We start from the raw sequence: 25,867 nt of genomic DNA on the forward strand, positions 1-25,867 counted from the left end.
ACCTGAGTCCAACCCAATGGGTTTCAAGAGGGACAAAGGTCAGGTTCTGGAGAATCAAGTGGAGCAACAGAAGGGTGGTTGACATCAGGGTCTGGGTCTTGGTGGACTGCCAGCCTCACATCAGTCTCACCAATTGAATTTCAAGAAGGAGGAAGGTCAGGGTCTGCACTGAGGTAGGAGTTACCAGATCTAAGATAGGGGACATCTAGTTTTCTAGAAAAACAGTGAAGAATCTGCCCTGCTCACCACAATTTCATTGTGATTGGTCGATGTCTTCCTAAGAGCAGAAGTAATTAAGTTACTATTCCAGAAATGAATTTCCCAGATTGGTCAATAGGAAGGTGATGCCAGCATGGCCAAGTATTTGCGTAATGAAAAAAGGGATTTGTCAATAGGAAGGTGATTGGAAACTGGGATGGCTTCTTTAAATCAGAGACTTCTCCAGGAAATATGGATACCTGAAGGGATCTCGCCTATCTCAGAGGAAAATAGGGCTTCTATCCGGGCCAATAAGGTATATTCTTCTATTGGAGAACCGCCTTGACCAAAGGAGTCATGGGCTTTGAAGACACTTGAACTCGGGACGTGAGGGAGAAACGGGTGAAGAGGAAGGAACCTTCACTGGGAAACTCCATTGTGGAAAGAGGTGCGGATCCAGAATTGGCCTCCACAGTCCCTTACGGAATCACCATTAAAGGGAGGAGGAGGAGGAGAAGAAGAAGATTCTATTCTTCTATATCCTATCCTTCCACCCTCCCCAGTTTGGCCCAGTTCCCCCAGCAGGTGCCGCGAGGGATGCCTTTGGCCCTCTATGGCCTCCTTCAGGATTCGGGGACCGCCTGGCAGGGCCGGCGCGGAGAGGAGCTGGCTGGCGGAGCTGCCCAGGGGGGAAAACAAGACCCTCTTTGTCTATTCCCAACAATGGAGAATGGAGAACATCTGAACAATGAGGACCATAGATCCTCCAGCAGGAGGGCAGAGAGGTCTTTGTCCCTCAGCAAAGAAGGAGAGGCATTGTGGGGAGAAGGAAGGGACCCCTGAGGGTAATCCAGACCAACCCCACTTCCAATGCTGCAAGGCGACAGTTCCTTCTCCCTCAGCCTCACTGGCATCCCCTATTTTAGAATGTATTTTTCTTTTTACGTGTTTGATTATGTATTTTTTATTTTTTACATATTTCATTTTATTTTTTGTGTATTTTATCATGCATTTATTTGATTCCATGTTTGAGAATGTATTATCATTTTTACATCTTTTATTGACTGTCACCAGGACATGAACCCGGGGCGGGAATCTCAGGAATGTCAACATTGAAGCATGGAGCTGGAAGGTACACCCAGGGTCATCCAGACCAACCCCCCTTCCGACACTGATTTCTTCCCCCTTTTACACACAAAGGTTCAGCCTTGCTGGTATCCCCTTCATCTTGACCAACCTGGAAGACATAAACTGATAATGATGAAATGAGGGTGAGCAAGACAGGTTTGATTTAAACCCCATTGATTTAAATCCCCCTCTTTTTTGCAGAAGGATTCAGCCTTGCAATTATAATAATCATTAGAATTTATATACCCGGAGGTCTCAGGGCAGCTCACAAATCAATGCTTCATTTGTGACCTTCTCATCAGCTGTATTTTAAATGAATTTCATATTTTTGTTGGGGGGGGGATAAAAAGCAAGAATGCGGAGTTGTATGCAGTCTGGACCCGTTGGGACCCCCAAGGGTCATCCAGTCTGATCCCCTGCAAGGCATATTTTTTTTAAGAAAAATATTTTATAGATAGAATTGGGTGTGGCCATCTTTCAGCAGGAGTTCTATGATTCTCAAGTAGAAATACTAAAAATTAAAAAATAGGTTGTTACATGCCAACCCTTAAAAAATAAAATTAAAAAATGTTAAAATATATATTAAAAAATAAATTAAGAAATTATGAGCATATGAGGTTTAGCATCTTTAAAAAAAAACTTACTTAAAACATAGTGCACTGTGAATAGAGGAATAAAATGGGGTTTGCGTCTGCTACCCTAATGCTAAACATACTGGGAGTGGGGGGACACTATTTTGTTGCAGAAAATGATAACAGATTTTAAATGTAAAAGACCTAAATTTTTCTCCTAGGAGAAAAACACTATTTTGTTTAAAAGAGTGCTTTTGCCCTCGTCAAACATGGCGCCGCCGCCTTCACTCCCCCCTTTTCGCAATCACTTCTGTCCTCTTTTCCTTTCGTTGCCCCCGCGCTTTAATGGACCTCCGCCTGCCCTCGTCGAAGATGGCCGGGCCGGCTTCGCTCATCCGCTACTACGACTCCTTTTGCCCTCACTTCCTCCCACGCCTGCCAGAGTCTTTTTACCAGAGATGATAGGAGGCGAGGGCGACCATGAGCATGTGCAGAAGGCCCTGCCCACGGGAAGCCCCTTCAGCCACTTACCCCAAAGTCCTTCTGCACCCCGCCCTTCTTCCCTCCAAAGGTCCTCCTTTTGGGGGAAGGAGCCTCCATGGCCCAGCGCAGTCGACCTTGGGACCGGCGCTCTGCACGCGCCAGAGGCTTCCCTGGAGGCTTCAGCTGGAAGACTGGATCGTATCCACGAGTTGCAGGGATCCCATGGGTCAGTCATGCTTAGGACAGCATTTTATCCTCTTGTCAATTGTGCCGTTTTCATTGGAAGAAAAAGAAGAGGGAGGTGATTTTTTTTCTGGGGGGACGCATACCCCCAAACATTTTGCGAATCTAAGTTTGGCCTCATGGAGTGGCAGTACAGTATTTCAATAGGAGTAGGAAAAGGAGAGTAGCCCTGATTTATTCTTTTTTTAAGAAAGAAAGAAAAAAAGCACAAATAGTAATAGTTCAACCCGCTGCACCGCACTATCCACGGACCGTCTGCCACTGATATTTATTTCTAGGATAAATGTCTCTCTCGCCTGTCCCTCGGGGTTATTTCCAACTCTCCCATTCTATCCTCTCCTTCCTTGAGCTGGAAATTTGGTAAGAGATTTTCGATGATGATGAAGTTGATGTTGATGTTAATACTACTACTACTACTACTAATACTAATAGGGACGCGGGTGGCGCTGCGGGCTAAAGCCTCAGCGCCTAGGGCTTGCCGATCGAAAGGTCGGCGGTTCGAATCCCCGCGGCGGGGTGCGCTCCCGCTGCTCGGTCCCAGCGCCTGCCCACCTAGCAGTTCGAAAGCACCCCCGGGGGCAAGTAGATAAATAGGTACCGCTTACCAGCGGGAAGGTAAACGGCGTTCCGTGTGCGGCTCTGGCTCGCCAGAGCAGCTTTGTCACGCTGGCCACGTGACCCGGAAGTGTCTGCGGACAGCGCTGGCCCCCGGCCAATAGATATGAGATGGGCGCACAAACCCCACAGTCTGTCAAGACTGGCCCGTTCGGGCAGGGGTACCTTTACCTTTACCTTTACTACTACTAATAATAATAATAACTGATTAGAATAAACTCTCCCATTTTACCCTCTCCTTCCTTGGAGATTTGCGAGGAGAGTTTCGAGGGTCGTCATCATCATCATTATTATTATCATTATCATTATTATTATTATTTATTTATTTATGACCCGCCTATCTGGGGTATCTCGAACTCTACTTCGGGGACTTCAGGGCGACCTCCCCGGCGCACCCAACCCTGCCGAGAGGCCACCACGACCACCAAGTCCTGGCTGCCTTGCCTCTGGGTGGCGCGCGCGGCGGTGGCGCTGGTGGCAGTGGCGTAGCGTGGGGGGTGCAGGGGGGGCCGGCCGCACCGGGCGCAACATCTGGGGGTTAGGGTTAGGGGGCGCAAATCCGCGGGTAAGGGGACGCAAATGACTTGCCTTGCCCCGGGTGCTGACAACCCACGCTACGCCACTGGCTGGTGGCTCCCCCGGGTCCTCCCCTTGGGCCGCCCTCTCCCAGCGAGCAGGGGGCAGCGCCACCGAGATCTGGCTGGATGCCACGGAGGGACAGCTGTTGGGCAGCTCGAGCGAAGGCTTGGTGGTTGGGGTGTGTGCCAAGGAGGAGGTAGCTCCCGAATCACGAAGACAGCGGGTTGGCTGGTTGGAGGGGCGTGGGAAGCGGGCACACCTCGGAGATCTCGGCAGAGTTGGCCGCGCCCAGGAGATCGCTGGGTTCTTCTGGCTCAGAGGAGACCTCTTCTGCTCAGGAGCAGCTGCTGGACTGCTTGGACAAGTGGAAGAGCTTGGTGGTGGACATCTCGGCAGGGTTGGTGGTGGCCAGGTCTTCTGGAACCCTCCGAGATATACTGGTTGGCTCCTTGCGGCCCGGCGCGCTCAGCTGGGAGCAGCGGGACCAGTTTCTCCTGGACCACTGCTATCTCCACTGGTGTCTCCTCACCAGTTCCCCACCTCTCCTGAGTCCTGCCCAGCGCCATGTCGACCTCCTCTGAGGAGGAGTGGAGCCTGGACCCCTTGGCCAGCCCCGAGGACAGCCCGCGGCGGGGCTACCAGCGCGGCCCCAGGGGCAACCTCACCATGACCACCACCAACCAAGCCTTGGTGCAGCTGGTCTGCCAGAAAAACCTCCACCAGCCCGCCGACACGACCCTCCTTTCCATCCTGCTGTTCTTCCGCAGGTGGGTGCTGTTAGGGGGGGGGGCGCGTTAGGTTCCACGCCAGACCAGGGCCACCTGTCCTCCTGGGTGCTGGGGCTGAAAGACGTGGCTTGGGGTTGGATGACCACCACTGATGGCCCCATCCATCTTCTCGGTTCTGCGTCCTCGGCCGTTGCTGGGCGGGCGCTTCCCCAGAACGACAGGAAGCATGCGAGCCGACACGTGTCGTGTAAGCGTGTCTGGGCGTGTCTTGCCGCACGTGTCTCCGCACGTCGGGGGCCCAGAAGCAGCTGGAAGATCCCCCGAGGAATGGGAATGTAGATTCAGAGGGTCCCAGGGGTCATCTAGTCCAACCCCAAGCAAAGCATCATGAAATCATAGAACAGTCGGGTTCGAGGGAGGCGGGGAACCCAGCCAGATAGGCGGGTTGTTGTTGTTGTTGTTGTTATTGTTGTTGTTATTCAGTCATGATTCCAGAAATGAATTCGCCAGGTGATGCCTGCAAGGCTGAGTCTTTGCATAAAACCGGGGAAGAAATCATAGGGTTGCAGCGTCGGAAGCGGGTTAGACTGGATGACCCTGGGTGTACCTCCTAGAAAAGACATCAAAATAAAAATACATTAAAAATACATAAAAATAAAAATGCACAATTGCATGGCAGGGGGTTGGGCTAGATGACCCTGGGTGCCCCTTCCAGCTTCATGCTTCAATGTTGACATTCCTGAGATTCCCGCCCCGGGTTCGTGTCCTGGCGTGCCGGCCAGCAGGGAACTGGGAGTCCTGCCAGGACCAGTATCCGCCCAGCAGCTGGAACTGGGTGCCTGCCAAGCCGGGAGAAATACAAATAGAAATAGAAATAGAAATTTGGATCAGGAGAGGCTGAGAAGAGAACGGCGTGTTCCTCTTCCCAGGAAAGAAGGAGGAGGCGGCGGGTTCGAGGTCCGTGCTCCAGCATTATCTGATGTTCTGGTGCATTGGGTGTGTGTGTGAGGTGGATTTGGTTTTTCTATACTGAGATGCCTGCTTTTGGGGGGTTAGTCGGAATAACCCTGGGTGTCCCTTTTGTATGGAGATTCCTGCATTGCAGGAGTTTGGGCTAGATGCCCCTGGGTGTCCCTTCTATTGCATAAGAAAATACATTAAAATAATTATATATAATAAAATAGATAATAGTAAAATAAAACATCTAAAAATAAAAAATACGTAAGAATATGTAAAAATATGTAAATATAAAAATACATTAAAAATTATATAATAAAAAGGCATAAAAATAAAAACACATGACAAAATACATAAAAATAGAAAGGCATTAAAAATACATAAAAAATAAAAATACATAATGCAATACATCATAAGAAAAGAATGAAATACATATTTAAATGAAATACATAAAAATAAAAATGTACAATTGCATTGCCTAGATGACCCTGGGTGTCCCTTCTCTTGGGGGATTCCTGCTTTTTTGGGGTTGGGCTGGGAGAGGGTGCTAGAAGGGAGGTTTTTGGCGTGGTCTGAGCCACAACATATTTTGCTCCCTCCTTATGTAATCTTGACATGCCCACGAGGTTTTGGCATCTCTCGAACCCTCTTCCTGTTTTTCTAGTCCTGCGTCTGCTGGCAGCCATGCCCGATCTCTTGCCAGGGAGTGAGAAACAGGCATGTAGCGATCCAAGAATGATGGACAAGGGAAGGGGACCCTCAGGGTCATCTAGCCGAACCCCATGCAACGCGGGACCCCCTGGAATGCAGGAATCCCCCAAGAGAAGGGATACCCGGGTCATCTAGCCCAACCAACTGCAATGCAGATACGAGGTTGGCAGTTGGGGCCAAGTGGGCGGAGCTTGTGCTTGGGTGGGCGTGGCCTCCCCCAGGTTAGAACATCAGGTTAGAGCCCCACTTAGTGGCCATTTTTTCCAGCTCTCAAAATTCCCCCTCGATCCAGGTGGGAGACAGGTGCGCCTCGGAAAAAGAGCCGATCTGGGTTTCACTCCACTTTCCCTTCTTCTTTCCCCCCTCTTGCTGCAGCGATCCGGATTCGAGAGCCATCGGCGACAAGATCGAGCAGGCCCTGGTGAGTGTCGCCTTGAGGGGGCCGGCGCCCGCCCGCCCCGCCCCCATCCGTGCCGCCCGCCCCGCCCCCATTCTGGTTGAGATTCCTGTCCTCGACTCAACCCCAATCTCTCCCTGGCAGGACCTGGTGAAGACCCATCTGGTGTACGCTGTGCGAGAGGAGGTGGACCTCCTGAAGGACCAGATCCAGGAGCTTCTGGAGAAGAACGGGCGTCTGCAGCGGGAGAACCACCTGCTCAAGAACTTGGCCAGCCCAGAACAGCTCCAGAACCTCGAGTCCCGTCAGCCCCTGCAGGTCCGGCCACCCTGTCCTGAGGACCCAAGAGCCCGGAAGATGAAGGTCCACCAAGACCTTGAGATCCTTCTCCCAGGCCCTTCTAGAAAACCAAACTCCCATCTTAGATCTGGTTCCTCCTCCCTCAATGCCGAACCTGGCATTCCTCCCACTTGAAATAAACTTGGGGAGATTCAGGTGAAGTTGGTGGTCCAAGAAGACCTCAAGAACCTCTTCACAGGTCCTGCTACTAACTTGGTGGCCCATCATGACCTTAAGATCCCACCCCCAACCGATTAACTCCAACTTGGGGACTCCTTCCCTCTCTCTCAGTCTGCTAGAGATCGGGCTGGACTCAAACTCAGGACCGTCCTGGGACGAGAGGACCTAGTGTGGGGCATCATGATGAAGACCTGGGTTTCTCCACTGACGTCTTCTGGGGAGGGAGATATCGGCTGGCTGGATCAGGGGAACGCTCTGGATGTAATTTATATTGTAATTTATCAAAGCTTCTCTCTTTGAAATTGGAAGTTTGGCATTTACATGGGTAGAGTTTCTATAATCTATCTATCTATCATCTATTAGTGTTCTTGCTAAAAGTTAATAAATAATAATAGGGTTTTGGGGGGGTGGGGGGTGGGGAAAGAGGGCTGATTATTTTTCTTCCATTAATGATTTTTGCATATTCTGCATTTGGAGATTCTGCGTTTTGCGTATTGTGATTTTTATACCTGCAGGGATCAGGTGGCCTAGCAATAAATGGAAAAGGAATCTTCTTCTGTATGCTGCTTTGTTGGGTGAGGGCAAACTGGAGCATGTGCAGAGGGCAGCCAATCAGGAAGCCATCCTTAGCTCCTCCCTTTTCCATAGGGTGGCTCTGGGCAATGGTACTCTGCACGCAGCCAAAGGTGCCTTTGCCACTGCCAGGAGAGTGCCAGTTCAAAGGGGTCTATTGTGGGATCATAGAATTGGCAGGGTGTAATTAACAAATTTAAGAATGAATCATAATGAGGTGAATATAATCTTCATAAAATTTCATAAAAAGAATGATTTTAACATAATCGTTGCAAAATGTAATAACAAATCATAATGATGTGAATATAATCATAAGATTGAATAAAAACAAGAATTTTAATATAATTGTTGCAAAATTTAATAATAACAAGGTGAATATAATCTTCGTAAAGTTTAATAAAAATAATAAATTTACCACAATCGTTGAGAAATTTAATAATAAATAATATGTGAATATAATCTTCATAAAATTTACCAAAGTAATAATGTGAATATCATCATTGCAAAATTTAATAATAAATAGTAATAATTTTAATAGACTATCATAGAACCGTTGTAAAATTTAATGATAAATAATAATAATAATAATATGAATATACTATAAAATAGTCATCATAAGATTTAATGATAAATAATAAGTTTTAATATACTATGATATAATAATCATAATCATTTTATATTACTGTAATTAATTATGTACAAATACATAATCATAAACAAGCAGCATGGGACGCATGGGTTAAACCACAGAGCCTAGGGCTTGCGGATCAGAAGGTTGGTGGTTCGAATCCCCGTGACGGGGTGAGCTCCCATTGCTCAGTCCCTGCTCCTGCCAACCTAGCAGTTCGAAAGCACCTCAAAGTGCAAGTAGATAAATAGGTACTGCTCAGGCGGGAAGGTAAACAGCGTTTCCGTGCGCTGCTCTGGTTCGCCAGAAGTGGCTTAATCATGCTGGCCACATGACCCGGAAGCTGTCTGCGGACAAACGCTGGCTCCCTCGGCCCATAGAGCGAGATGAGCGCTGCAACCACAGAGTCATCCGCAACTGGACTTAATGGTCCGGGGTCCCTTTACCTTTAAACAAGCAGCAGCAGACCTGAGTAGAGGGGCACAGGGAGAGATGTAATAAATAATAAGGGTATAAATAATAAAATCATTATTATTGTTATGGTTATTATTATTACCTACTCCTATTGAACTCCTGCCCCTCCATGAGACCAAACTCCATGAGGCCAAACTGCCATATTGGAAAAGGGAAGGCACCCTTTGGGCAGCAGGCAAAGGAAGTGAGGGCAGAAGCTAAGGCTTTCAAGAGCCGAAGGCACACCTGCCATCTTTGACAAGGGCACTGGGGCCATTTTTGAAGCTGAAGCAAAGGCGCCATTATGATTAGCAGCAAGAGATGAGGGAATTTTCAGAAGTGGGCAGAGGCAATTATGGAACAGGGCGGTTCCTAAGTGGGCAGAGGAGGCACGGGCGCCATTTTGGAAAAGGACAAAGGCACCATATGAGCGGGAATTGCCACGTGAAGTGGGCAGAGGAGGCACGGGTGCCATTTTGGAAGAGGGCAAAGGCGCCATAATATGAGCAGAGAGTGGGCAGAGGAGGCTTGGGCGCCATTTTGGAAAAGGGCAAAGGCACCATATTATGAATATGGATGAAAAGAGAAAGCTGTCAAGATCTATTTCCAGTTTATTTCCTTTATTCCTTCCCAGAATCTCGCTTCCAAAATCTAAATTCAATTAGGTCTCTTCTTCTTCAAGTGAAAGCAAAATCTCTGCCAAATTTTCATAGTGCAATTTTGTAGAAAAAGAAAGAAAGAAAGAAAACATGATTATCATTTGCTTGATCTGGATTTTCCGTAAGAAAAACAAGAGGAATCTTGGCTAGAGGTTCATGTGGGAGACGGCATTTGCACCTGGCTCCCGAATCCGCTTTCAATTGAAAAGGATGGAATCTGGATCCTGATTAGCCAGTTGTGCGATGTGTTTCAAAACATCCTTTTTGGTGATGATTCCCAGGAGTTTCCTAGAAAAGAAAAGAACAGTTAATTTGGAAGAGAATGGTGGTGTAATTCTCAAACTCAAGTCTTCAGCGAGGTCCCTATTCTGGGGTCAGGGTGGGTGAAAACTAATTTTAATAAACTCAATTTAAATCCAATCCACCCTGGTCTGAAAAACCTTCCTCTGCTTGTCCATATCGCACCCAGCACCCACGTTTCTAGCACCCGGCACCCCTCACACCCAGCATTCACATGTCCCGCACCTGGCACCTCTCACACTCAGCACCCGCATCTTTTGCACCCAGCACCCGTGTGTCTCACATCCCTCACATCCAGCACCAATGTATCTTGAACCCAGCACCCCTCACACCCGACACCTGCATGTGTCACACCCATCATCTCTCACACCCAGCACCTGTCTTGCACCTGACACCTCTCGTACCCATTGCACACCCGTCTTGCACCTGGTGCCTCACCCATTGTGCGTCACCAGGCACTGTCGGAGGCCCAGCTTCCGGAAGATGTCCACCACGATTTCCATGGGTGTGTGGTCAGTGACGGTGAAGGGGCTGAGGTCGAGGATGGGGCGCAGATTCAGGATGGGTGGCGAGTTCGGGGGCAGCGGGGGCGAGTGGTCGGAGAAGGAGACCATTGAGGAGGTCACGATCCCCTCTTGGGTCTGGCGGGCGTTTTCTGGAGGTGGGGTAAAGAGAGAGGATTGGTCCGGGTGCAAAACTCAGCCAACTGAAATTCCCCCCTTTTATGGAAACGCCTTGCTGGCGTTTCAATCGATCCCAATGGGGATTCGAACCTGGACCTTGACCAGAAACTGAGAGGAAGAGGATAATGCCAGCGAGGCTTAACCTTTCTCGAACCCCTCACCAATGGAGATGAGCAGGTCCCTCCGTAGCACGAAGCCCACCAGGCGCTGTGACTCCCGGGAGAGCACTACCGGGTACCCGCTGTAGCCGGTGGAACCCAGCACCCCCTCTACGTCTCCCAGGGTCATGGCGTCCTGCGGAAGAGCAGTCAGAGGCGGGTCGGCGGGTCGGCGGGGGCGCATGGCGTCGGCGGCCAGGGTTTTGTGTGTGAATTCCTCCTTAGCCTCGAGGAAGGGGTAGCCGTTGAGGCGGATGTGGGAGTCGTAGATGCCCTGGCGCCCGGCTGCCGCGTCGGCCACCCACTTGCTGGTCACGGTAGCAGCCATGAGGGGGACAATGTACTCCAGGCCGCCGGTCAGCTCAAACATGATGACCACCAGGGAGACGGTCATGCGGGTGACGCCGCCTGGAAGGGGGGAGATGAACCGGCAATTATTTAAAATCAATATTATTATGAAACCAAATTTTTAAAATTAAAATTAAAAATGAAATCAAATTTTTAAAATTTGAATTCTGTTTTAAATTGGACTTTTAAAACATTTATATTAGATTCTTAAATATTTAATTTGGATTTCTTTTTGGGTTTTGTGGGTTTAAATGGTTTTTTAAAATTTAAATTGGGTTTTTTAACATTTAAATTGGGTTTTTTAACATTTAAATTGGATTTTTTTGCTCGATTTAAATGGGATTTTGTTGATTTACTGTATTTTTGCACCATAACACTCACTTTTTTCCTCCAAGAAAGTAAGGGGAAATGTCTGTGCGTGTTATGGAGGGAATGCCTACGGGTGGCGGGGGGGATCTGCTGCAGTCGTGAGCAGAGGATCCATGTTTCCTTCTTTCCCTCCTCCGTGGCTCGCTTTGAAACAGCAAAGCGGGAGAAGAGCCGCTGAGTGGGGAAGAGAGAGGGACAGAGAGCCTGCTTCTTTAAAGGAGCAAAGCAGGCTCCTGTCTGGTTGTTTCCTTTAAAGCAAGCAGGCTCTCTGTCCCTCTCTCCTCCCCACTCAGCTCGCTAAATAGCAGCAAAGTTTTTCAGCTTCTAAGCTGGGGATGAGCGGGGAGGAGGGAGAAAAACAGAGCCTGCTTGCTTTAAAGGAGCAAAGCCCTCTTCTTCATTATTAGCAGCATCCTTCTCCACCCACCCCACACATGCTCCTTGTCCCTTGAGTGCTTTTCCTTCCCTCCCCACTTAAAACGTGGTTACAAAGCACGGATCCACATGGATCCTCAGGATTTTTGCATTGGGCTACTTCAAACTCACTGTCAGATCACATGTCTGTGGCCACAGCATGAACCACAAAAATCATACATCCACTGTTTCGTTTAGAATATTTTTTTTCTTGTTTTCCTCCTCTAAAAACTACGTGCGTATTATGGTCGGGTGCGTGTTATAGAGCGAAAAATACAGGTAAGTTGGATTTCTTTTATTTAAATGGGATTTTTAAAAATTTAAATGGGTTTTTTAAAAAAAATTGATGGGATTTGATATAAATCGGCCTTTTGATTCAAATCTGATATTTCTAATTAAGTCTGGATTTTTCAATTTAAATCAGATTTTTTCAATTTTGGTTTTTCTATTCAAATCAGTTTTTTTTATTTAACACTATTTTTAAAATTTAAATCAGATTGTAAAAAAATTAAATCGGATAAGTTTTTGATTTAAATCTGATTTAACCTCTAGCTGCTTGCCAAAAGAAAGATTGTGCCAACAAGACTGAATCTTTCTGTAAGAAAGGATTTAAATCAAGCCTGACTGATTCAAATCACGACTGAAATGAATTTTATTTAACTAAAAAAAGACAGAAAATTTACAATTCCAAAAAGGAAACCTTCCTTGTCAAAATGAAGAGGATGCCAGCAAGGCATAACTCCAGCCGCCACTCACCCAAGCAGGCGGCCGCACCCACCATGGCATAGAGGCCTGGGGTGATGCAGTCGGCGCCCGGTTGGCACCAGCCTTCGAAGAGCACCCAGTCAGGGTGGTGGAGGGCAAGCTGCTCCATGCCAACGCCCAGCAGGCGCCCCACGATGGCGCCCACCGCCATGCTGGGGATGAAGAGCCCCGAGGGCACCTGAAGGAGAAAGCGGGAGGGGTCAGTGGTCTGGGAAAGGTAGTGCCCAGCTGTACCCACCACCAGCCCACCAGCAGAATCGGGGTTTGGGGGAAGGCAATGTTCACGGCACCCCCCCAGGCATGTGCAGCAGCGCAATATTAGCACAATCAGCACAATATCAACACAATCAGCGCACAACCAGCGAAATATGAGCACAATCAACGCAATCCCAGTGCAATCTCGGCGCCACACCTGCCCGGCCGGCTCTCACCTTCATCCCGAAGGTGAAGACTGTGATGACGCCCTTGAGGGCCAGTGCCAGTGCCAGCTGCCACATGGCGCTTTGCACCCTGGGGCCGGCTAGGCGGTCGGGCCCCCCACCCTCCCCGGGGGTGCCATTGCGGACGTAGTCACAGAGCTGCGAGGAGTCGAGGCGCCCGCAGTCATTGAAGAGCTCCGAAATGAGTTCGCTGGTGCTCATGCGCGTGTACTGGTTAGGGAAGGCCAGGACGGCTGTGGCCGCCGTCACCACCAGGACCTCAGCCACTGGATAGTGGCCTAGCCGGGTGGTCTTACGCCGCCTGCAGGGGGAAAATCCAGGAAAAGTAAATTAATTTTCCAGAATTTTAAATGGAATTTTCAATTAAATTTCCCAGAAATATACACTGCATGTTCACTCAAGAAGAGACATGCAATGGCATGTAGAAGAAATATGACATTATTATTATTAAAATTTATATTATCATAGAATCATAGAATCATAGAGTTGGAAGAGACCACAAGGGCCATCGAGTCCAACCCCCTGCCAAGCAGGAAACACCATCAGAGCACTCCTGACATATGGTTGTCAAGCCTCTGCTTAAAGACCTCCAAAGGAGGAGACTCCACCACACTCCTTGGCAGCAAATTCCACTGTCAAACAGCTCTTACTGTCAGGAAGTTCTTCCTAATGTTTAGGTGGAATCTTCTTTCTTGTAGTTTGGATCCATTGCTCCGTGTCCGCTTCTCTGGAGCAGCAGAAAACAACCTTTCTCCCTCCTCTATGTGCCATCCTTTTATATATTTGAACATGGCTATCATATCACCCCTTAACCTCCTCTTCTCCAGGCTAAACATGCCCAGCTCCCTTCCTCATAAGGCATCGTTTCCAGGCCTTTGACCATTTTGGTTGCCCTCCTGTGGACACGTTCCAGTTTGTCAGTGTCCTTCTTGAATTGTGGTGCCCAGAACTGGACACAGTACTCCAGGTGAGGTCTGACCAGAGCAGAATACAGTGGCACTATTACTTCCCTTGATCTAGATGCTATACTCCTATTGATGCAGCCCAGAATTGCATTGGCTTTTTTAGCTACCGCGTCACACTGTTGGCTCATGTCAAGTTTATCTCAGGGCGCAATCTGAATGCGTGTGCATGTTCACTCGAGACGAGACATGCAATGGCACACAGAAAAAGTGGCATTATTGTTTTTAATTCTGGGGTTTCCCACGCACCTGCACCAGGCGATGTTGGCGCGGATGAAGGCAGCCCCCCAGAGCCCGCCGAAGACGCCCAGCAGGACAAAGGGCGCGAGTTCGAGGAGGTGCCAGGGGGCGTGGAACTCAACATAGAAGAGGACCAGGCGGCTGTTGCCAAAGGGATTGATGGAGCGCAAGGTGAAGGCGGCCACCAGAGCAGCGAAGAAGGAGCGCCAGAGCGTCTTCAAGGGGAAGTAGTAGCTGACCTGGGATCATAGAGTCGTATAAATGAGAATAGTATGTAATTATAATTTAATTTGTCCTTGGTTCTTGTAAACAATGATTATTTTATATAACTATTAATATATTAATATATAATATCGTCATGCCATTGAATAATGAATCATCATAATTTTAACATAATCATATATAAAATAATATAATTATCATACCATTTGATAGAAAAGAATAATGCGAATATTATCATCATACAATTTAATAATGAATAATAATAATAGGAATATAATCATCGTAAAATTTAATAATAAATATGATAATGATAATGTCAATATAATTATCATAACATTTAATAATGAAGAATAATAATGTTAATATAATCATCATACAATTTGAAGATGAAGAAGAAGAAGAAAAGTTGTTGGAAGCTTCTCAGGGTTGCAGTCAGATGGGCAGAGAAAATTTTAGCAACATTTTTAGATTAAATGAAATTTTCCATAAATTTAAATCAGGTTTTACCGTAACAACCTGATTGATTGATTGATTGATTGATTACCTCTTCCAGGCTGAAAAGGACACCTCCTATGGGAGCTCCGAACGCCACGGAGACCCCAGCAGCTGCAGCGGCTGACAGGACCTAAATCAGGAAAGTTGAGAAGGTTAAAAGAGGCCAATGTTCAAAGATATAAAAATGGATCAAAAATTGGTCTTTTGGATTGTATTATAATTAGGAATGGGACGTGGGTGGCGCTGTGAGTAAAACCTCAGCGCCTAGGACTTGCCGATCGCATGGTTGGCGGTTCGAATCCCCGCGGCGGGGTGAGCTCCCGTCGTTCGGTCCCAGCTCCTGCCTACCTAGCAGTTCGAAAGCACCCCTAAGTGCAAGTAGATAAATAGGGACCGCTTTATAGCGGGAAGGTAAATGGCGTTTCCGTGTGCTGCTCTGGTGCCGGTTCGCCGGAGCAGCTTTGTCACACTGGCCACGTGACCCCGGAAGTGTCTGCGGACAACACTGGCTCCCGGCCTCTAGAGTGAGATGAGCGCACAACCCTAGAGTCTGTCAAGACTGGCCCGTACGGGCAGGGGTACCTTTACCTTTACCTATAATTAGGAATATTTTTCATGGGGTTATTATTTGACAGTTAAAATGGAAAATTTAATACATTTTTATTTTTCTTTAAAAAGGGCACATTTTCTTTCCCGGTATATAAGATTGTTTTGCGTATTTACGAGCAGGAATAGATCAGGTTGGATAATGGGAATGGACTGGGTGGATTTGATTGGAATCCAAGTGACTGAAATCAATCTGTCAGACTGGATTCAAGTCCTTTCTTTACAGAAATGTTTCTTTATGGAATATCAACAACCAGGGAAAGCCTTTGGAATCATAATTTTTCAGACTTTTTAAATATTTGAATCATGATTGAAATCATCATTAAATCAGTAGTCTGCCTTGCTGGCATCACCACTGAATCAGATCAGTGTATATCATATCATTGTTTTATTGCTATGGGCGATGGCTGACGCAAATAAAGATTCATTCATTCACTTAATGGATCCAAATGGTTTCCAGAGAGTGGTAGGGGATGTTTTATTCCAAGTTGATGGCCTCTCGGCTGATTCCCTGGTGGCCCGCTGGAATGCGGGGTTAACCAGGGCTATCAACTGCTTGGCTCCGAAGCGCCCTCTCCGATTGCATGCAGCCCGGAGAGCCCCGAGGGCAATGAAACTAAGGAGATAGTACAAGAATATTTGGCTAGTTTAGATGTATTCAAGTCTCCAGGGCCAGATGAACTGCATCCAAGAGTATTAAAAGAACTGGCAGATGTGATCTCAGAACCACTGGCAGTCATCTTTGAGAATTCCTGGAGAACAGGCGAAGTCCCGGCAGACTGGAGGAGGGCAAATGTTGTCCCTATTTTCAAAAAGGGGAAAAGAGAGGACCCAAATAATTACCGCCCAGTCAGTCTGACATCAATAGCAGGGAAGATTCTGGAGCAGATCATTAAGCAAACAGTCTGTGAACACCTACAAAGGAATGCTGTGATCACCAATAGTCAGCATGGATTTCTGAAAAATAAGTCATGTCAGACTAACCTGATCTCGTTTTTTGACAGAATTACAAGCCTGGTAGATGAAGGGAACGCAGTGGATGTAGCCTACCTTGATTTCAGCAAGGCATTTGACAAGGTGCCCCATGATATTCTTGTAAAGAAGCTGGTAAAATGCGGTCTTGACTATGCTACCACTCAGTGGATTTGTAACTGGCTGACTGACCGAACCCAAAGGGTGCTCATCAATGGTTCCTCTTCATCCTGGAGAAGAGTGACTAGTGGGGTGCCACAGGGTTCTGTCTTGGGCCCGGTCTTATTCAACATCTTTATCAACGACTTGGATGATGGACTCAAGGGCATCCTGATCAAATTTGCAGATGACACCAAACTGGGAGGGGTGGCTAACACCCCAGAGGACAGGATCACACTTCAAAATGACCTTGACAGATTAGAGAACTGGGCAAAAATAAACAAGATGAATTTTAACAGGGAGAAATGTAAAGTATTGCACTTGGGCAAAAAAAATGAGAGGCACAAATACAAGATGGGTGACACCTGGCTTGAGAGCAGTACATGTGAAAAGGATCTAGGAGTCTTGGTTGACCACAAACTTGACATGAGCCAACAGTGTGACGCGGCAGCTAAAAAAGCCAATGCAATTCTGGGCTGCATCAATAGGAGTATAGCATCTAGATCAAGGGAAGTAATAGTGCCACTGTATTCTGCTCTGGTCAGACCACACCTGGAGTACTGTGTCCAGTTCTGGGCACCACAATTCAAGAAGGACACTGACAAACTGGAACGTGTCCAGAGGAGGGCAACCAAAATGGTCAAAGGCCTGGAAACGATGCCTTATGAGGAACGGCTAAGGGAGCTGGGCATGTTTAGCCTGGAGAAGAGGAGGTTAAGGGGTGATATGATAGCCATGTTCAAATATATAAAAGGATGTCACATAGAGGAGGGAGAAAGGTTGTTTTCTGCTGCTCCAGAGAAGCGGACACGGAGCAATGGATCCAAACTACAAGAAAGAAGATTCCACCTAAACATTAGGAAGAACTTCCTGACAGTAAGAGCTGTTCGACGGTGGAATTTGCTGCCAAGGAGTGTGGTGGAGTCTCCTACTTTGGAGGTCTTTAAGCAGAGGCTTGACAACCATATGTCAGGAGTGCTCTGATGGTGTTTCCTGCTTGGCAGGGGGTTGGACTCGATGGCCCTTGTGGTCTCTTCCAACTCTATGATTCTATGATTCTATGATTCTATGAAACCATCGCTGAGATGGCTAGAGCGCCGGCGGCAGATAACTCATTCTGAATCTGACCGGACACGCATTAGAGCTCAGTGTTGAGCCTACCAAGTGGCGGTAGCGACGGCAAAGAGGACTTTGCCCAGAATGCGGCAGCTAGCCTGGTGACTGGGAGTGGCTGCCGAGACCACATAACACCGGTCTTGAAAGACCTACACTGGTTCCTAGTACGTTTCCCAGCACAATTCAAAGTGTTGGTGCCTAGCCTGAAAGCCCTAAATGGCATCAGTTCAGTATATCTGAAGGAGCGTCTCCATCCCCATCGTTCAGCCCAGAAACTGAGTTCCAGCACTGAGGGCCTTCTGGCAGTTCCCTCACTGTGAGAAGCCAAGTTACTCAGTAGTGGCACCCTCCCTGTGGAACACCCTCCCACCAGATGTCAAAGAGAAAAACAACTACCAGACTTTTAGAAGACATCTGAAGGCAGCCCTGTTTAGGGAAGCTTTTAATGTTTGATGCATTATTGTATTTTAATATTTTGTTGGAAGCCATTCAGAAGGGCAATAAATAAATAAATAAATAAACAAATAAATAAATAATATTTATTATAATAATAATAATTATTATTACTATTATTATTATTATTATTATTATTATTATTATTATCACAATTCATTCATAGCTTGACTGCAATGTGAAGCTTCATTCCTTCATTCAAATACTGAGCGGAAGGTGAAGCTTCATCCATCCATCCATCCATTCATCACCACTGGAATCACAATAATAATAATAATAATAATAATAATAATAATAATAATAATAATAATTTATTATTTGTACCCCGCCCATCTGGCTGGGTTTCCCCCGACACTCTGGGCGGCTTCCATAGAAACCAAAAATATACTAAAATATCACACATTAAAAACTTCCCTGAACAGGGCTGCCTTAAGATGTCTTCTGAATGTCAGGTAGTTGTTTATTGCTTTGACATCTGATGGGAGGGCGTTCCACAGGGTGGGCGCCACCACCGAGAAGGCCCTCTGCCTGGTTCCCTGTAGCTTTGCTTCTCGCAATGAGGGAACCGCCAGAAGGCCCTCGGCGCTGGACCTCAGTGTCCGGGCAGAACGATGGGGGTGGAGACGCTCCTTCAGGTATACTGGGCCAAGGCCGTTTAGGGCTTTAAAGGTCAACACCAGCACTTTGAATTGTGCTCGGAAACGTACTGGGAGCCAATGTAGGTCTTCCAAGACCAGTGTTATGTGGTCTCGGCGGCCGCCCCCAGTCACCAGTCTAGCTGCTGCATTCTGGATTAGTTGTAGTTTCCGGGTCACCTTCAAAGGTAGCCCCATGTAGAGCGCATTGCAGTAGTCCAAGCTGGAGATAACTAGAGCATGCACCACTCTGGCGAGACAGTCCGCGGGCAGGTAGGGTCTCAGCCTGCGTACCAGCTGGAGTTGGTAGACAGCTGCCCTGGATACAGAATTGACCTGCGCCTCCATGGACAGCTATGAGTCCAAAATGACTCCCAGGCTGCGCACCTGGTCCTTCAGGGGCACAGTTACCCCATTCAGGACCAGGGAGTCCTCCACACCAGCCCGCCCCCTGTCCCCCCAAAATAGTACTTCTGTCTTGTCAGGATTCAACTTTAATCCATTAGCCGCCATCCATCCTCCAACCACCTCCAGGCACTCACACAGGACCTTCACCGCCTTCACTGGTTCTGATTCGAAAGAGAGGTAGAGCTGGGTATCATCTGCATATTGATGGATATCCAGTCCAAACCCCCTGATGATCTCTCCCAGCGGCTTCATATAGATATTAAAAAGCATGGGGGAGAGGACAGAACCCAGAGGCACCCCACAAGTGAGAGCCCAGGGGTCTGAACACTCATTCCCCCCACCACCACTTTCTGAACACGGCCCAGGAGGAAGGAGCGGAACCACTGTACCCCCACCTCCCAGCCCCTCTAGACGGTCCAGAAGGATGTTATGGTCGATTGTATCAAAGGCCGCTGAGAGATCCAGTAGAACTAGGAAACAGCTCTCACCTTTGTCCCTAGCTCGCCGGAGATCATCAACCAGCGCGACCAAGGCAGTTTCAGTCCCATGATGAGGCCTGAATCCCGATTGGATTCAGGAATCCAATCCACTATTTACACAAAGGTTCGGCCCTGCTGGTAACCTGTGAATATTGACAACCAGAGGATTTCTGCACGTGCCCCAGGGGTCCCTCACCTCTCTCCGCTTGGCTTCGTTCTTCCGGTACTTGGTGAAGAGGTGGCAGAGGATGTTCCCGCAGCAGCAGGCCACGTGGACCAGGGGCCCCTCCTTGCCCAGGCTCAGCCCCGAGGCCACGGCCAGGACCAGAGTGACTGTTTTGACCAGCAGAGTCCACTTCCCTAGGTAGCCGCGGATGATGAAGCCACTCAGGATGGTCTTGATCTGGAAAAGGGAGGGGGAGAAATGTCAGTTTGGGGATTTGCACTCGAGGCCTGGAGGAAGGGAGGGGCATTGGCGGCATGGCCAGAGGGACAGGGTGCAAAGAATAAAAGGATTACTGTTTATATTTTTAGGATGATGATTCTTTATGTTATTTATATATTTTTTATTCATCCTTTTTGTTAAGTTGTATCAGACGACACAGTGATTCTTCCAAAGCAGCTCTTTATTTGTAAGCTGTAACTGAACTGAACTTAGGAGCTCAGAGACTTCCGGGGTGGCGCCACCGGCAATGGCGGACTCACTCTGAACTGGAGGGACTGGCTCCGCAGTAAACAGGGTCTTCTCCGCTACGGCGAAGCGGGGACCCTTTTAAAATCACAGGCGGATGAAGCCTGTGACTGTGGGACTCTGCGGGCAGCTCTAGCGCCCCCCAATCCGCTAAGGAGCCCACTAAGGGGCTCCGAAGTGAGGAGGGGGAAGCGGCGCGGTGCTGTGAGTCAATCGCTATTTCCGTGGAACGAATCCGCATAGCTGTTGCCAGAGAGCGTTGCCAGAGAGCGCTGCTTGAGAGCCAGTGTGGTGTAGTGGTTAAGAGCGGTAGTCACGTAATCTGGGAAACCGGGTTTGAGTCTCCGCTCCTCCACATGCAGCTGCTGGGTGACCTTGGGCCAGTCACACTTCTGTGAAGTCTCTCAGCCCCACTCACCTCACAGAGTGTTTGTTGTGGGGGAGGAAGGGAAAGGAGAATGTTAGCCGCTTTGAGACTCCTTAAAGGGAGTGAAAGGCGGGATATCAAATCCAAAACTCTTCTTCTTCTCTCTTTTAAATCAGGTATTAAATCAGGAGTGTGTTTTGACAGAACAGACCCAACAGGAGTATGATCTTTTGGATTGTACAAATGAATTTGGAAAAAGCCAGATCTGGAAAGGAAAAGTTTGGTGTGGTTTGGAAATGGGGGGCTGGATTGACCCCCCCTATGTTGGGATTTCTGGACTTTTTAAATATGGTAATGGGCTGCGAAATGTTTGGGACTACGGGGGCTCTCAATTTTGAAGGGCCCTTGAAACATGCTTTTAAATTCTACATGGAATGCACCGACAAATACGGAAAAGGGTCTGATCTGTCGAGACGGGTTAAAAACATTGCCAAGTTGGACCTACCGCGAGCAAGAGACATTGTCAAGCTGGAGTTACCACGAGCAGGAGATAAGGGAAATTACAGCTACAAATATGAAGAAGAGCCGCGGAAGGGCCATGGAAGTGACTTGAGGGCCTCGGACATAAGGCTACCAGGTTAATGGGCTAGTCTGATGAGAATAAGGACTGACAAAACCCGGAACCAGGAGGAAGGGACGTTGGAAAAAAATGGATTTGTTTGTACCTTTCTTTTTTTCTTATTACTAGAATGTTTTATAAAGTTGATGGATGATAGAAAAAATGTTGGAAGAAATTACCTGGCTTTAGCAAAGATGCTTAAGGAATTATGAAAGAATATTATGATTATAAGAAGCTGGTAAGGTTACGACTTAAGTTTTAAATTTTAAGGTTTATTCTATTATAGAAAGATAAGATCAAAATAGTCTAGGGTAATGTAATGACAGAATTTTATGAAACCTGGAATGGAAAGGATTTGCTGGGATAATTAATAACTAAGATACAAAGGAAGGGAGGAGGAGGAAGTCTAAGAAAGAAGGCTATGACAGTTAAGGGTCTGAAAATAAAGGTTTTTAAAGGTTAGTGTTTTTTGTATTTTTGCCCCTTTTTGTTTTCTTTTTATTGAATTTTTTTCTTCTTTTTTCTTCTTTTTTACACGGTGGGAAGGGGTTTGCTTTTTTCTTTTTCTTTTTACTCTGTTAATTATTATTATTATTTTTATAAAATATTTATTAAATTTTCACAAATTATATAAACAAACAAAACAATTCAAACAAACACACATACAAGAAAAAACAAGCATAATTTCAAATCCTTATTTTCTTAAAACTTACTTCCCCGACCTCCTCGTACCTCCCCTTTCTGCATTCCAATTTCAAATATTCAGTTCAGCAAATCCTCACCCTTAATTTTATCTAATTGTCGACCTTTCTTTTCTTTTAACTTAATCTTTACAGCTGTAATCCATTTAATTTCTAAAACCGCATCATTCTAACACTCATTAATTTTACAATGTTTCTTAAGATAGTTCTTGAATTTCTTCCAATCTTCTTCCGCCGTCTCCTTTCCCTGGTCTCGGATTCTGCCAGTCATTTCTGCCAGTCCCATGTAGTCTATCACCTTCATCTGCCATTCTTCCAAGGTGGGTAGATCCTGTGTCTTCCAATACTTTGTGATGAGTATTCTTGCTGCTGTTGTAGCATACATAAAGAATGTTCTGTCTTTCTTTGGCACCAATTGGCCGACAATGCCCAGGAGAAAAGCCTCTGGTTTCTTAAGGAAGGTACATTTAAATACCTTTTGCATTTCATTATATATCATTTCCCAGAAAGCCTTAATCTTTGGGCATGTCCACCAAAGGTGAAACAGGTACCTTCAGTTTCTTTACATTTCCAACATTTATTATCAGACAAGTGGTAAATTTTTGCAAGCTTGACTGGAGTCATGTACCACCTGTAAATCATTTTCATAATATTATCTCTTAAGGCATTACATGCCGTAAATTTCATACCGGTGGTCTACAACTGTTCCCAGTCAGCAAACATAATGTTATGACCAATATCTTGTGCCCACTTTATCATAGCTGATTTCACTGTTTCATCCTGAGTATTCCATTTCAACAGCAAGTTATACATTCTTGACAAGTTCTTAGTATTGGGTTCTAACAGTTCTGTTTCTAATTTTGACTTTTCCACCTGGAAGCCAATTTTCCTGTCCAATTTAAAAACCTCCATTATCTGATAATAATGGAGCCAATCTCTCACCTTATCTTTCAATCTTTCAAAACTCTGCAATTTCAGTTTGTCTCCTTCTTGTTCCATTACTCTGTTAATTATTTTTATTCTTTGTATTCTCTTTTGATTCTACTTTGTTTGTTTGTTGTTTTTTTGTAATATATTGAAAACTTTAATAAATATCTTATAAAAAAAAAGAACTGAGGAGCTCAGTCAGCCTGCATATATAGAGCTCCAGAACAATGTAACTGTTGCCATTTTCTAAAACTATCCAATCACTGAACGTCACTTTCGATCCTTCATTTGCATACAAACTGTCCAATCACTGAACGTCACTTTCGATCCTTCATTTGCATAACTATCTACAGTATCCCCCTGCTGGCCCAGGGTGAGAACTTCAGTACATAACACTTTTTTATAATTTATCTTTTTAATTACCGTATTTTTCGCACCATAGGGCGCACCGGACCATAGGGCGCACCCAGTTTTTAGGGGGGGAATTCAAGAAAAAAAATCTTCCCCTCCCCCGCAGCCCCAAAGAGCAGCGTACAGGCTGCACACAACCTCTCCCTGCCGGAGGGGTTGCGCGCAGCTATGGAGGAAGCCAAGGCAGCGAGCGGGATGGATTCCGCTCGCTGTTTTGGCTTCCCCTTTAGCCCTGTGCAGCCTCTCCTTGGCGGAGGGGCTGCACAGGGCTTTACTGGGAGGTGGGGGGATTCCCTCACCTCTCCCAAAAGCCCACAGAAGCCGTGCAAACCCTTTAAAGGGATCGCGGCTTCTCCTGGCTTTTGTGAGAGGTGAGGGAATTCCCCCACTTCCCGCAAAACCGGCAGAAGCCGCGCGCCATTTAAAAGGGCTGCACGGCTTCTCCTGGCTTTCCTGGGAGGTGGGGGGATTCCCCCGCCTCCCGCAAAACCGGCAGAAGCCGCGCGCCATTTAAAAGGGCTGCACGGCTTCTCCTGGCTTTCCTGGGAGGTGGGGGGATTCCCCCGCCTCCCGCAAAACCGGCAGAAGCCGCGCGCCATTTAAAAGGGCTGCACGGCTTCTCCTGGCTTTCCTGGGAGGCGGGGGGATTCCCTCACCTCTCGCAAAAGCCCGCAGAAGCTGCGCAATCCCTTTAAAGAGATCGCGGCTTCTCCTGGCTTTTCTGGGAGGTGGGAGAAGGTACTGATGCCGCCAGTCAGTCCCTTCTCCCTCCTGTTGAAAAGCCCGCAAGAGCTCACAGAGCTTGCGTGCGGCTCTTGGGGGCTTTTCCCGCCTGCCTCCCCCCCTGCATTCGTTCCATAGGACGCACACACATTTCCCCTTGCTTTTTAGGAGGGAAAAAGTGCATCCTATGGTGCGAAAAATACGGTATAATTTATACTTATTATTTTTTATTTATCATTTTATTATCATTTACACTCTCTCATTTTTTATCATCATTTCAGTTCTTTCATTATTTTTTATTTATCATTTTATTATAATTTATCATTATTTTTATTTATCATGTTATCATTTATGCCAGGCATAGGCAAACTCCGGCCCTCCAGATGTTTGGGACTGCAATTCCCATCATCACCAAATGTTTGTCTAGAATGTCCCTTCAGAAAAATCCAGAATGTGTTTTCATAGGTGAAGAACTTCTTGCAAAGTCTCCAACATTACCATAATGGGTCAGCTGCCAAATACTAAATATCAAAGTATGAACTGAATAAAACATCCAAACAGATCTATAGAAGACATTGATGATGGGAATTGCAGTCCCAAACATCTGGAGGGCCAGAGTTTGCCTATGCCTGATGTATGCTCTATCATTATTTTCCAATTTATTATGGTTTGTAATTATAAAGAATATAAGTATAAATAAATAAAAATTAATATTGATTATTATTTATTTTATTTATATTAATATTTATCTTCTTCATCGAGGTTGTTATTACTTATTTTATTTATATAATAACTTGTACTAGGCATAATTTTTTATTTCTTATCTTCTCATTATTGAAAGTCATGTTGCTTATAATGATAATAATAATTACTAATTATTATAATGAACCCCAGCCACATTTCTAGTTGAAAAGATCCCGGCGATTTAAATCCCCAATCAGATTTTGAGAGCAGGAGGGAAGGGAATCCCCGCAGCTAGAAATCTAGGGATCCATATTTCTTGTATATTTCAAGTATAATAGTATTATTCATTTTATTTATATTAATATTCATAATAATTTGTACTTATTTAATTTATATAATTATTGCATTATGAGCTATTATTATTTATTAAGTTCATACTGTTGATAGTCATGTTATTTACAACAATTATTCAGATTTTGGGAGCACGAGGAGATGAAATCCCTGCAGCCAGAAATCTAGCATGTGGAAAGTCGCACCAAAGTTGACTTGATACTCGATTAGCTGGCCTTACCTCGGGGATCCCCGACCCACAGGCGTAGGGTGCAAAACCGCGAACGAGAAGCACGGCCAGCAGTGAGAAGAGCAGCGCCCAGGTGGCGTAGATGAAGTAGTTGAGGCTGTAGGCAAGGGCGCCCTAAAATTGGGGGGATAAAAATAAACGATTTTCTTAAAAAATAAAAATAAAATCAGATGCCAGCAAGTTTGACCCTTTCATTAAAGAGATAATCTCAATCAAGTCTGACTGATGGTGGATTTCAACTGATTGGATTGAAATAGATTAAAATATTTATAATTAATATTTATAATATTATAAAATGAAAAATATATAATATAATAATAAAATATGTAATATTATAAAATAAATATTATAGACTAAAATCAAATAAAATATTATATAGTAAACAAAACATAATATAATAATAAAGTAAAATACATATTATAATATAAATAAATAAAACAAAACAAAACAAAAATAAAATCCACCCTGCTCTGAAAACGATACAGTCTGTATTAAGA

The 25,867-nt window shown here is 46.0% G+C and overlaps 2 protein-coding genes across 7 annotated transcripts in view; one reads left to right on the plus strand and one right to left on the minus strand.

Moving 5' to 3' along the window:
- The first annotated feature begins 4,008 nt into the window (after positions 1–4,008).
- On the plus strand, positions 4,009–7,683 carry LOC309523579 (protein bunched, class 2/F/G isoform-like). The gene is made up of 3 exons (XM_082207517.1): positions 4,009–4,585; positions 6,590–6,635; positions 6,756–7,683. Exons 1-3 carry the CDS (start codon positions 4,383–4,385, stop codon positions 7,083–7,085), a joined length of 579 nt encoding a protein of 192 aa, XP_082063643.1. The 5' UTR covers positions 4,009–4,382; the 3' UTR covers positions 7,086–7,683.
- The window catches only part of LOC309523546 (H(+)/Cl(-) exchange transporter 5-like), a 37,706-nt gene continuing 19,374 nt past the window's right edge, over positions 7,536–25,867 (minus strand). For 4 of the 6 annotated variants that reach the window (XM_082207419.1, XM_082207421.1, XM_082207420.1 and 1 more), the window contains 9 exons: positions 25,362–25,484; positions 19,864–20,070; positions 14,889–14,969; positions 14,132–14,361; positions 12,912–13,221; positions 12,472–12,658; positions 10,588–10,992; positions 10,182–10,398; positions 9,388–9,731 (listed from right to left, as the gene is read on the minus strand). In XM_082207419.1, coding sequence (XP_082063545.1) covers positions 9,641–9,731; positions 10,182–10,398; positions 10,588–10,992; positions 12,472–12,658; positions 12,912–13,221; positions 14,132–14,361; positions 14,889–14,969; positions 19,864–20,070; positions 25,362–25,484 — 1,851 coding nt within the window. In that variant the 3' untranslated portion in view covers positions 9,388–9,640. Of the gene's footprint in view, positions 8,800–9,387; positions 9,732–10,181; positions 10,399–10,587; positions 10,993–12,471; positions 12,659–12,911; positions 13,222–14,131; positions 14,362–14,888; positions 14,970–19,863; positions 20,071–25,361; positions 25,485–25,867 lie in introns of those variants that run through there. The other 2 variants (XM_082207418.1, XM_082207422.1) reach the window with 2 other exon arrangements.

This window comes from Podarcis vaucheri (genome assembly GCF_965113315.1).
Source record: "Podarcis vaucheri genome assembly, chromosome: Z".
NCBI classification, from domain to species: domain Eukaryota; kingdom Metazoa; phylum Chordata; class Lepidosauria; order Squamata; family Lacertidae; genus Podarcis; species Podarcis vaucheri.

Excerpts from the sequence above, each read along its gene's own strand:
- LOC309523579 (XM_082207517.1), top strand. The coding sequence starts at position 4,383 with ATGTCGACCTCCTCTGAGGAGGAGTGGAGCCTGGACCCCTTGGCCAGC. Across the intron at positions 4,586-6,589 it reads ATCCTGCTGTTCTTCCGCAG|CGATCCGGATTCGAGAGCCA; the intron begins GTGGGTGCTGTT and ends CTCTTGCTGCAG. Across the intron at positions 6,636-6,755 it reads ACAAGATCGAGCAGGCCCTG|GACCTGGTGAAGACCCATCT; the intron begins GTGAGTGTCGCC and ends TCTCCCTGGCAG.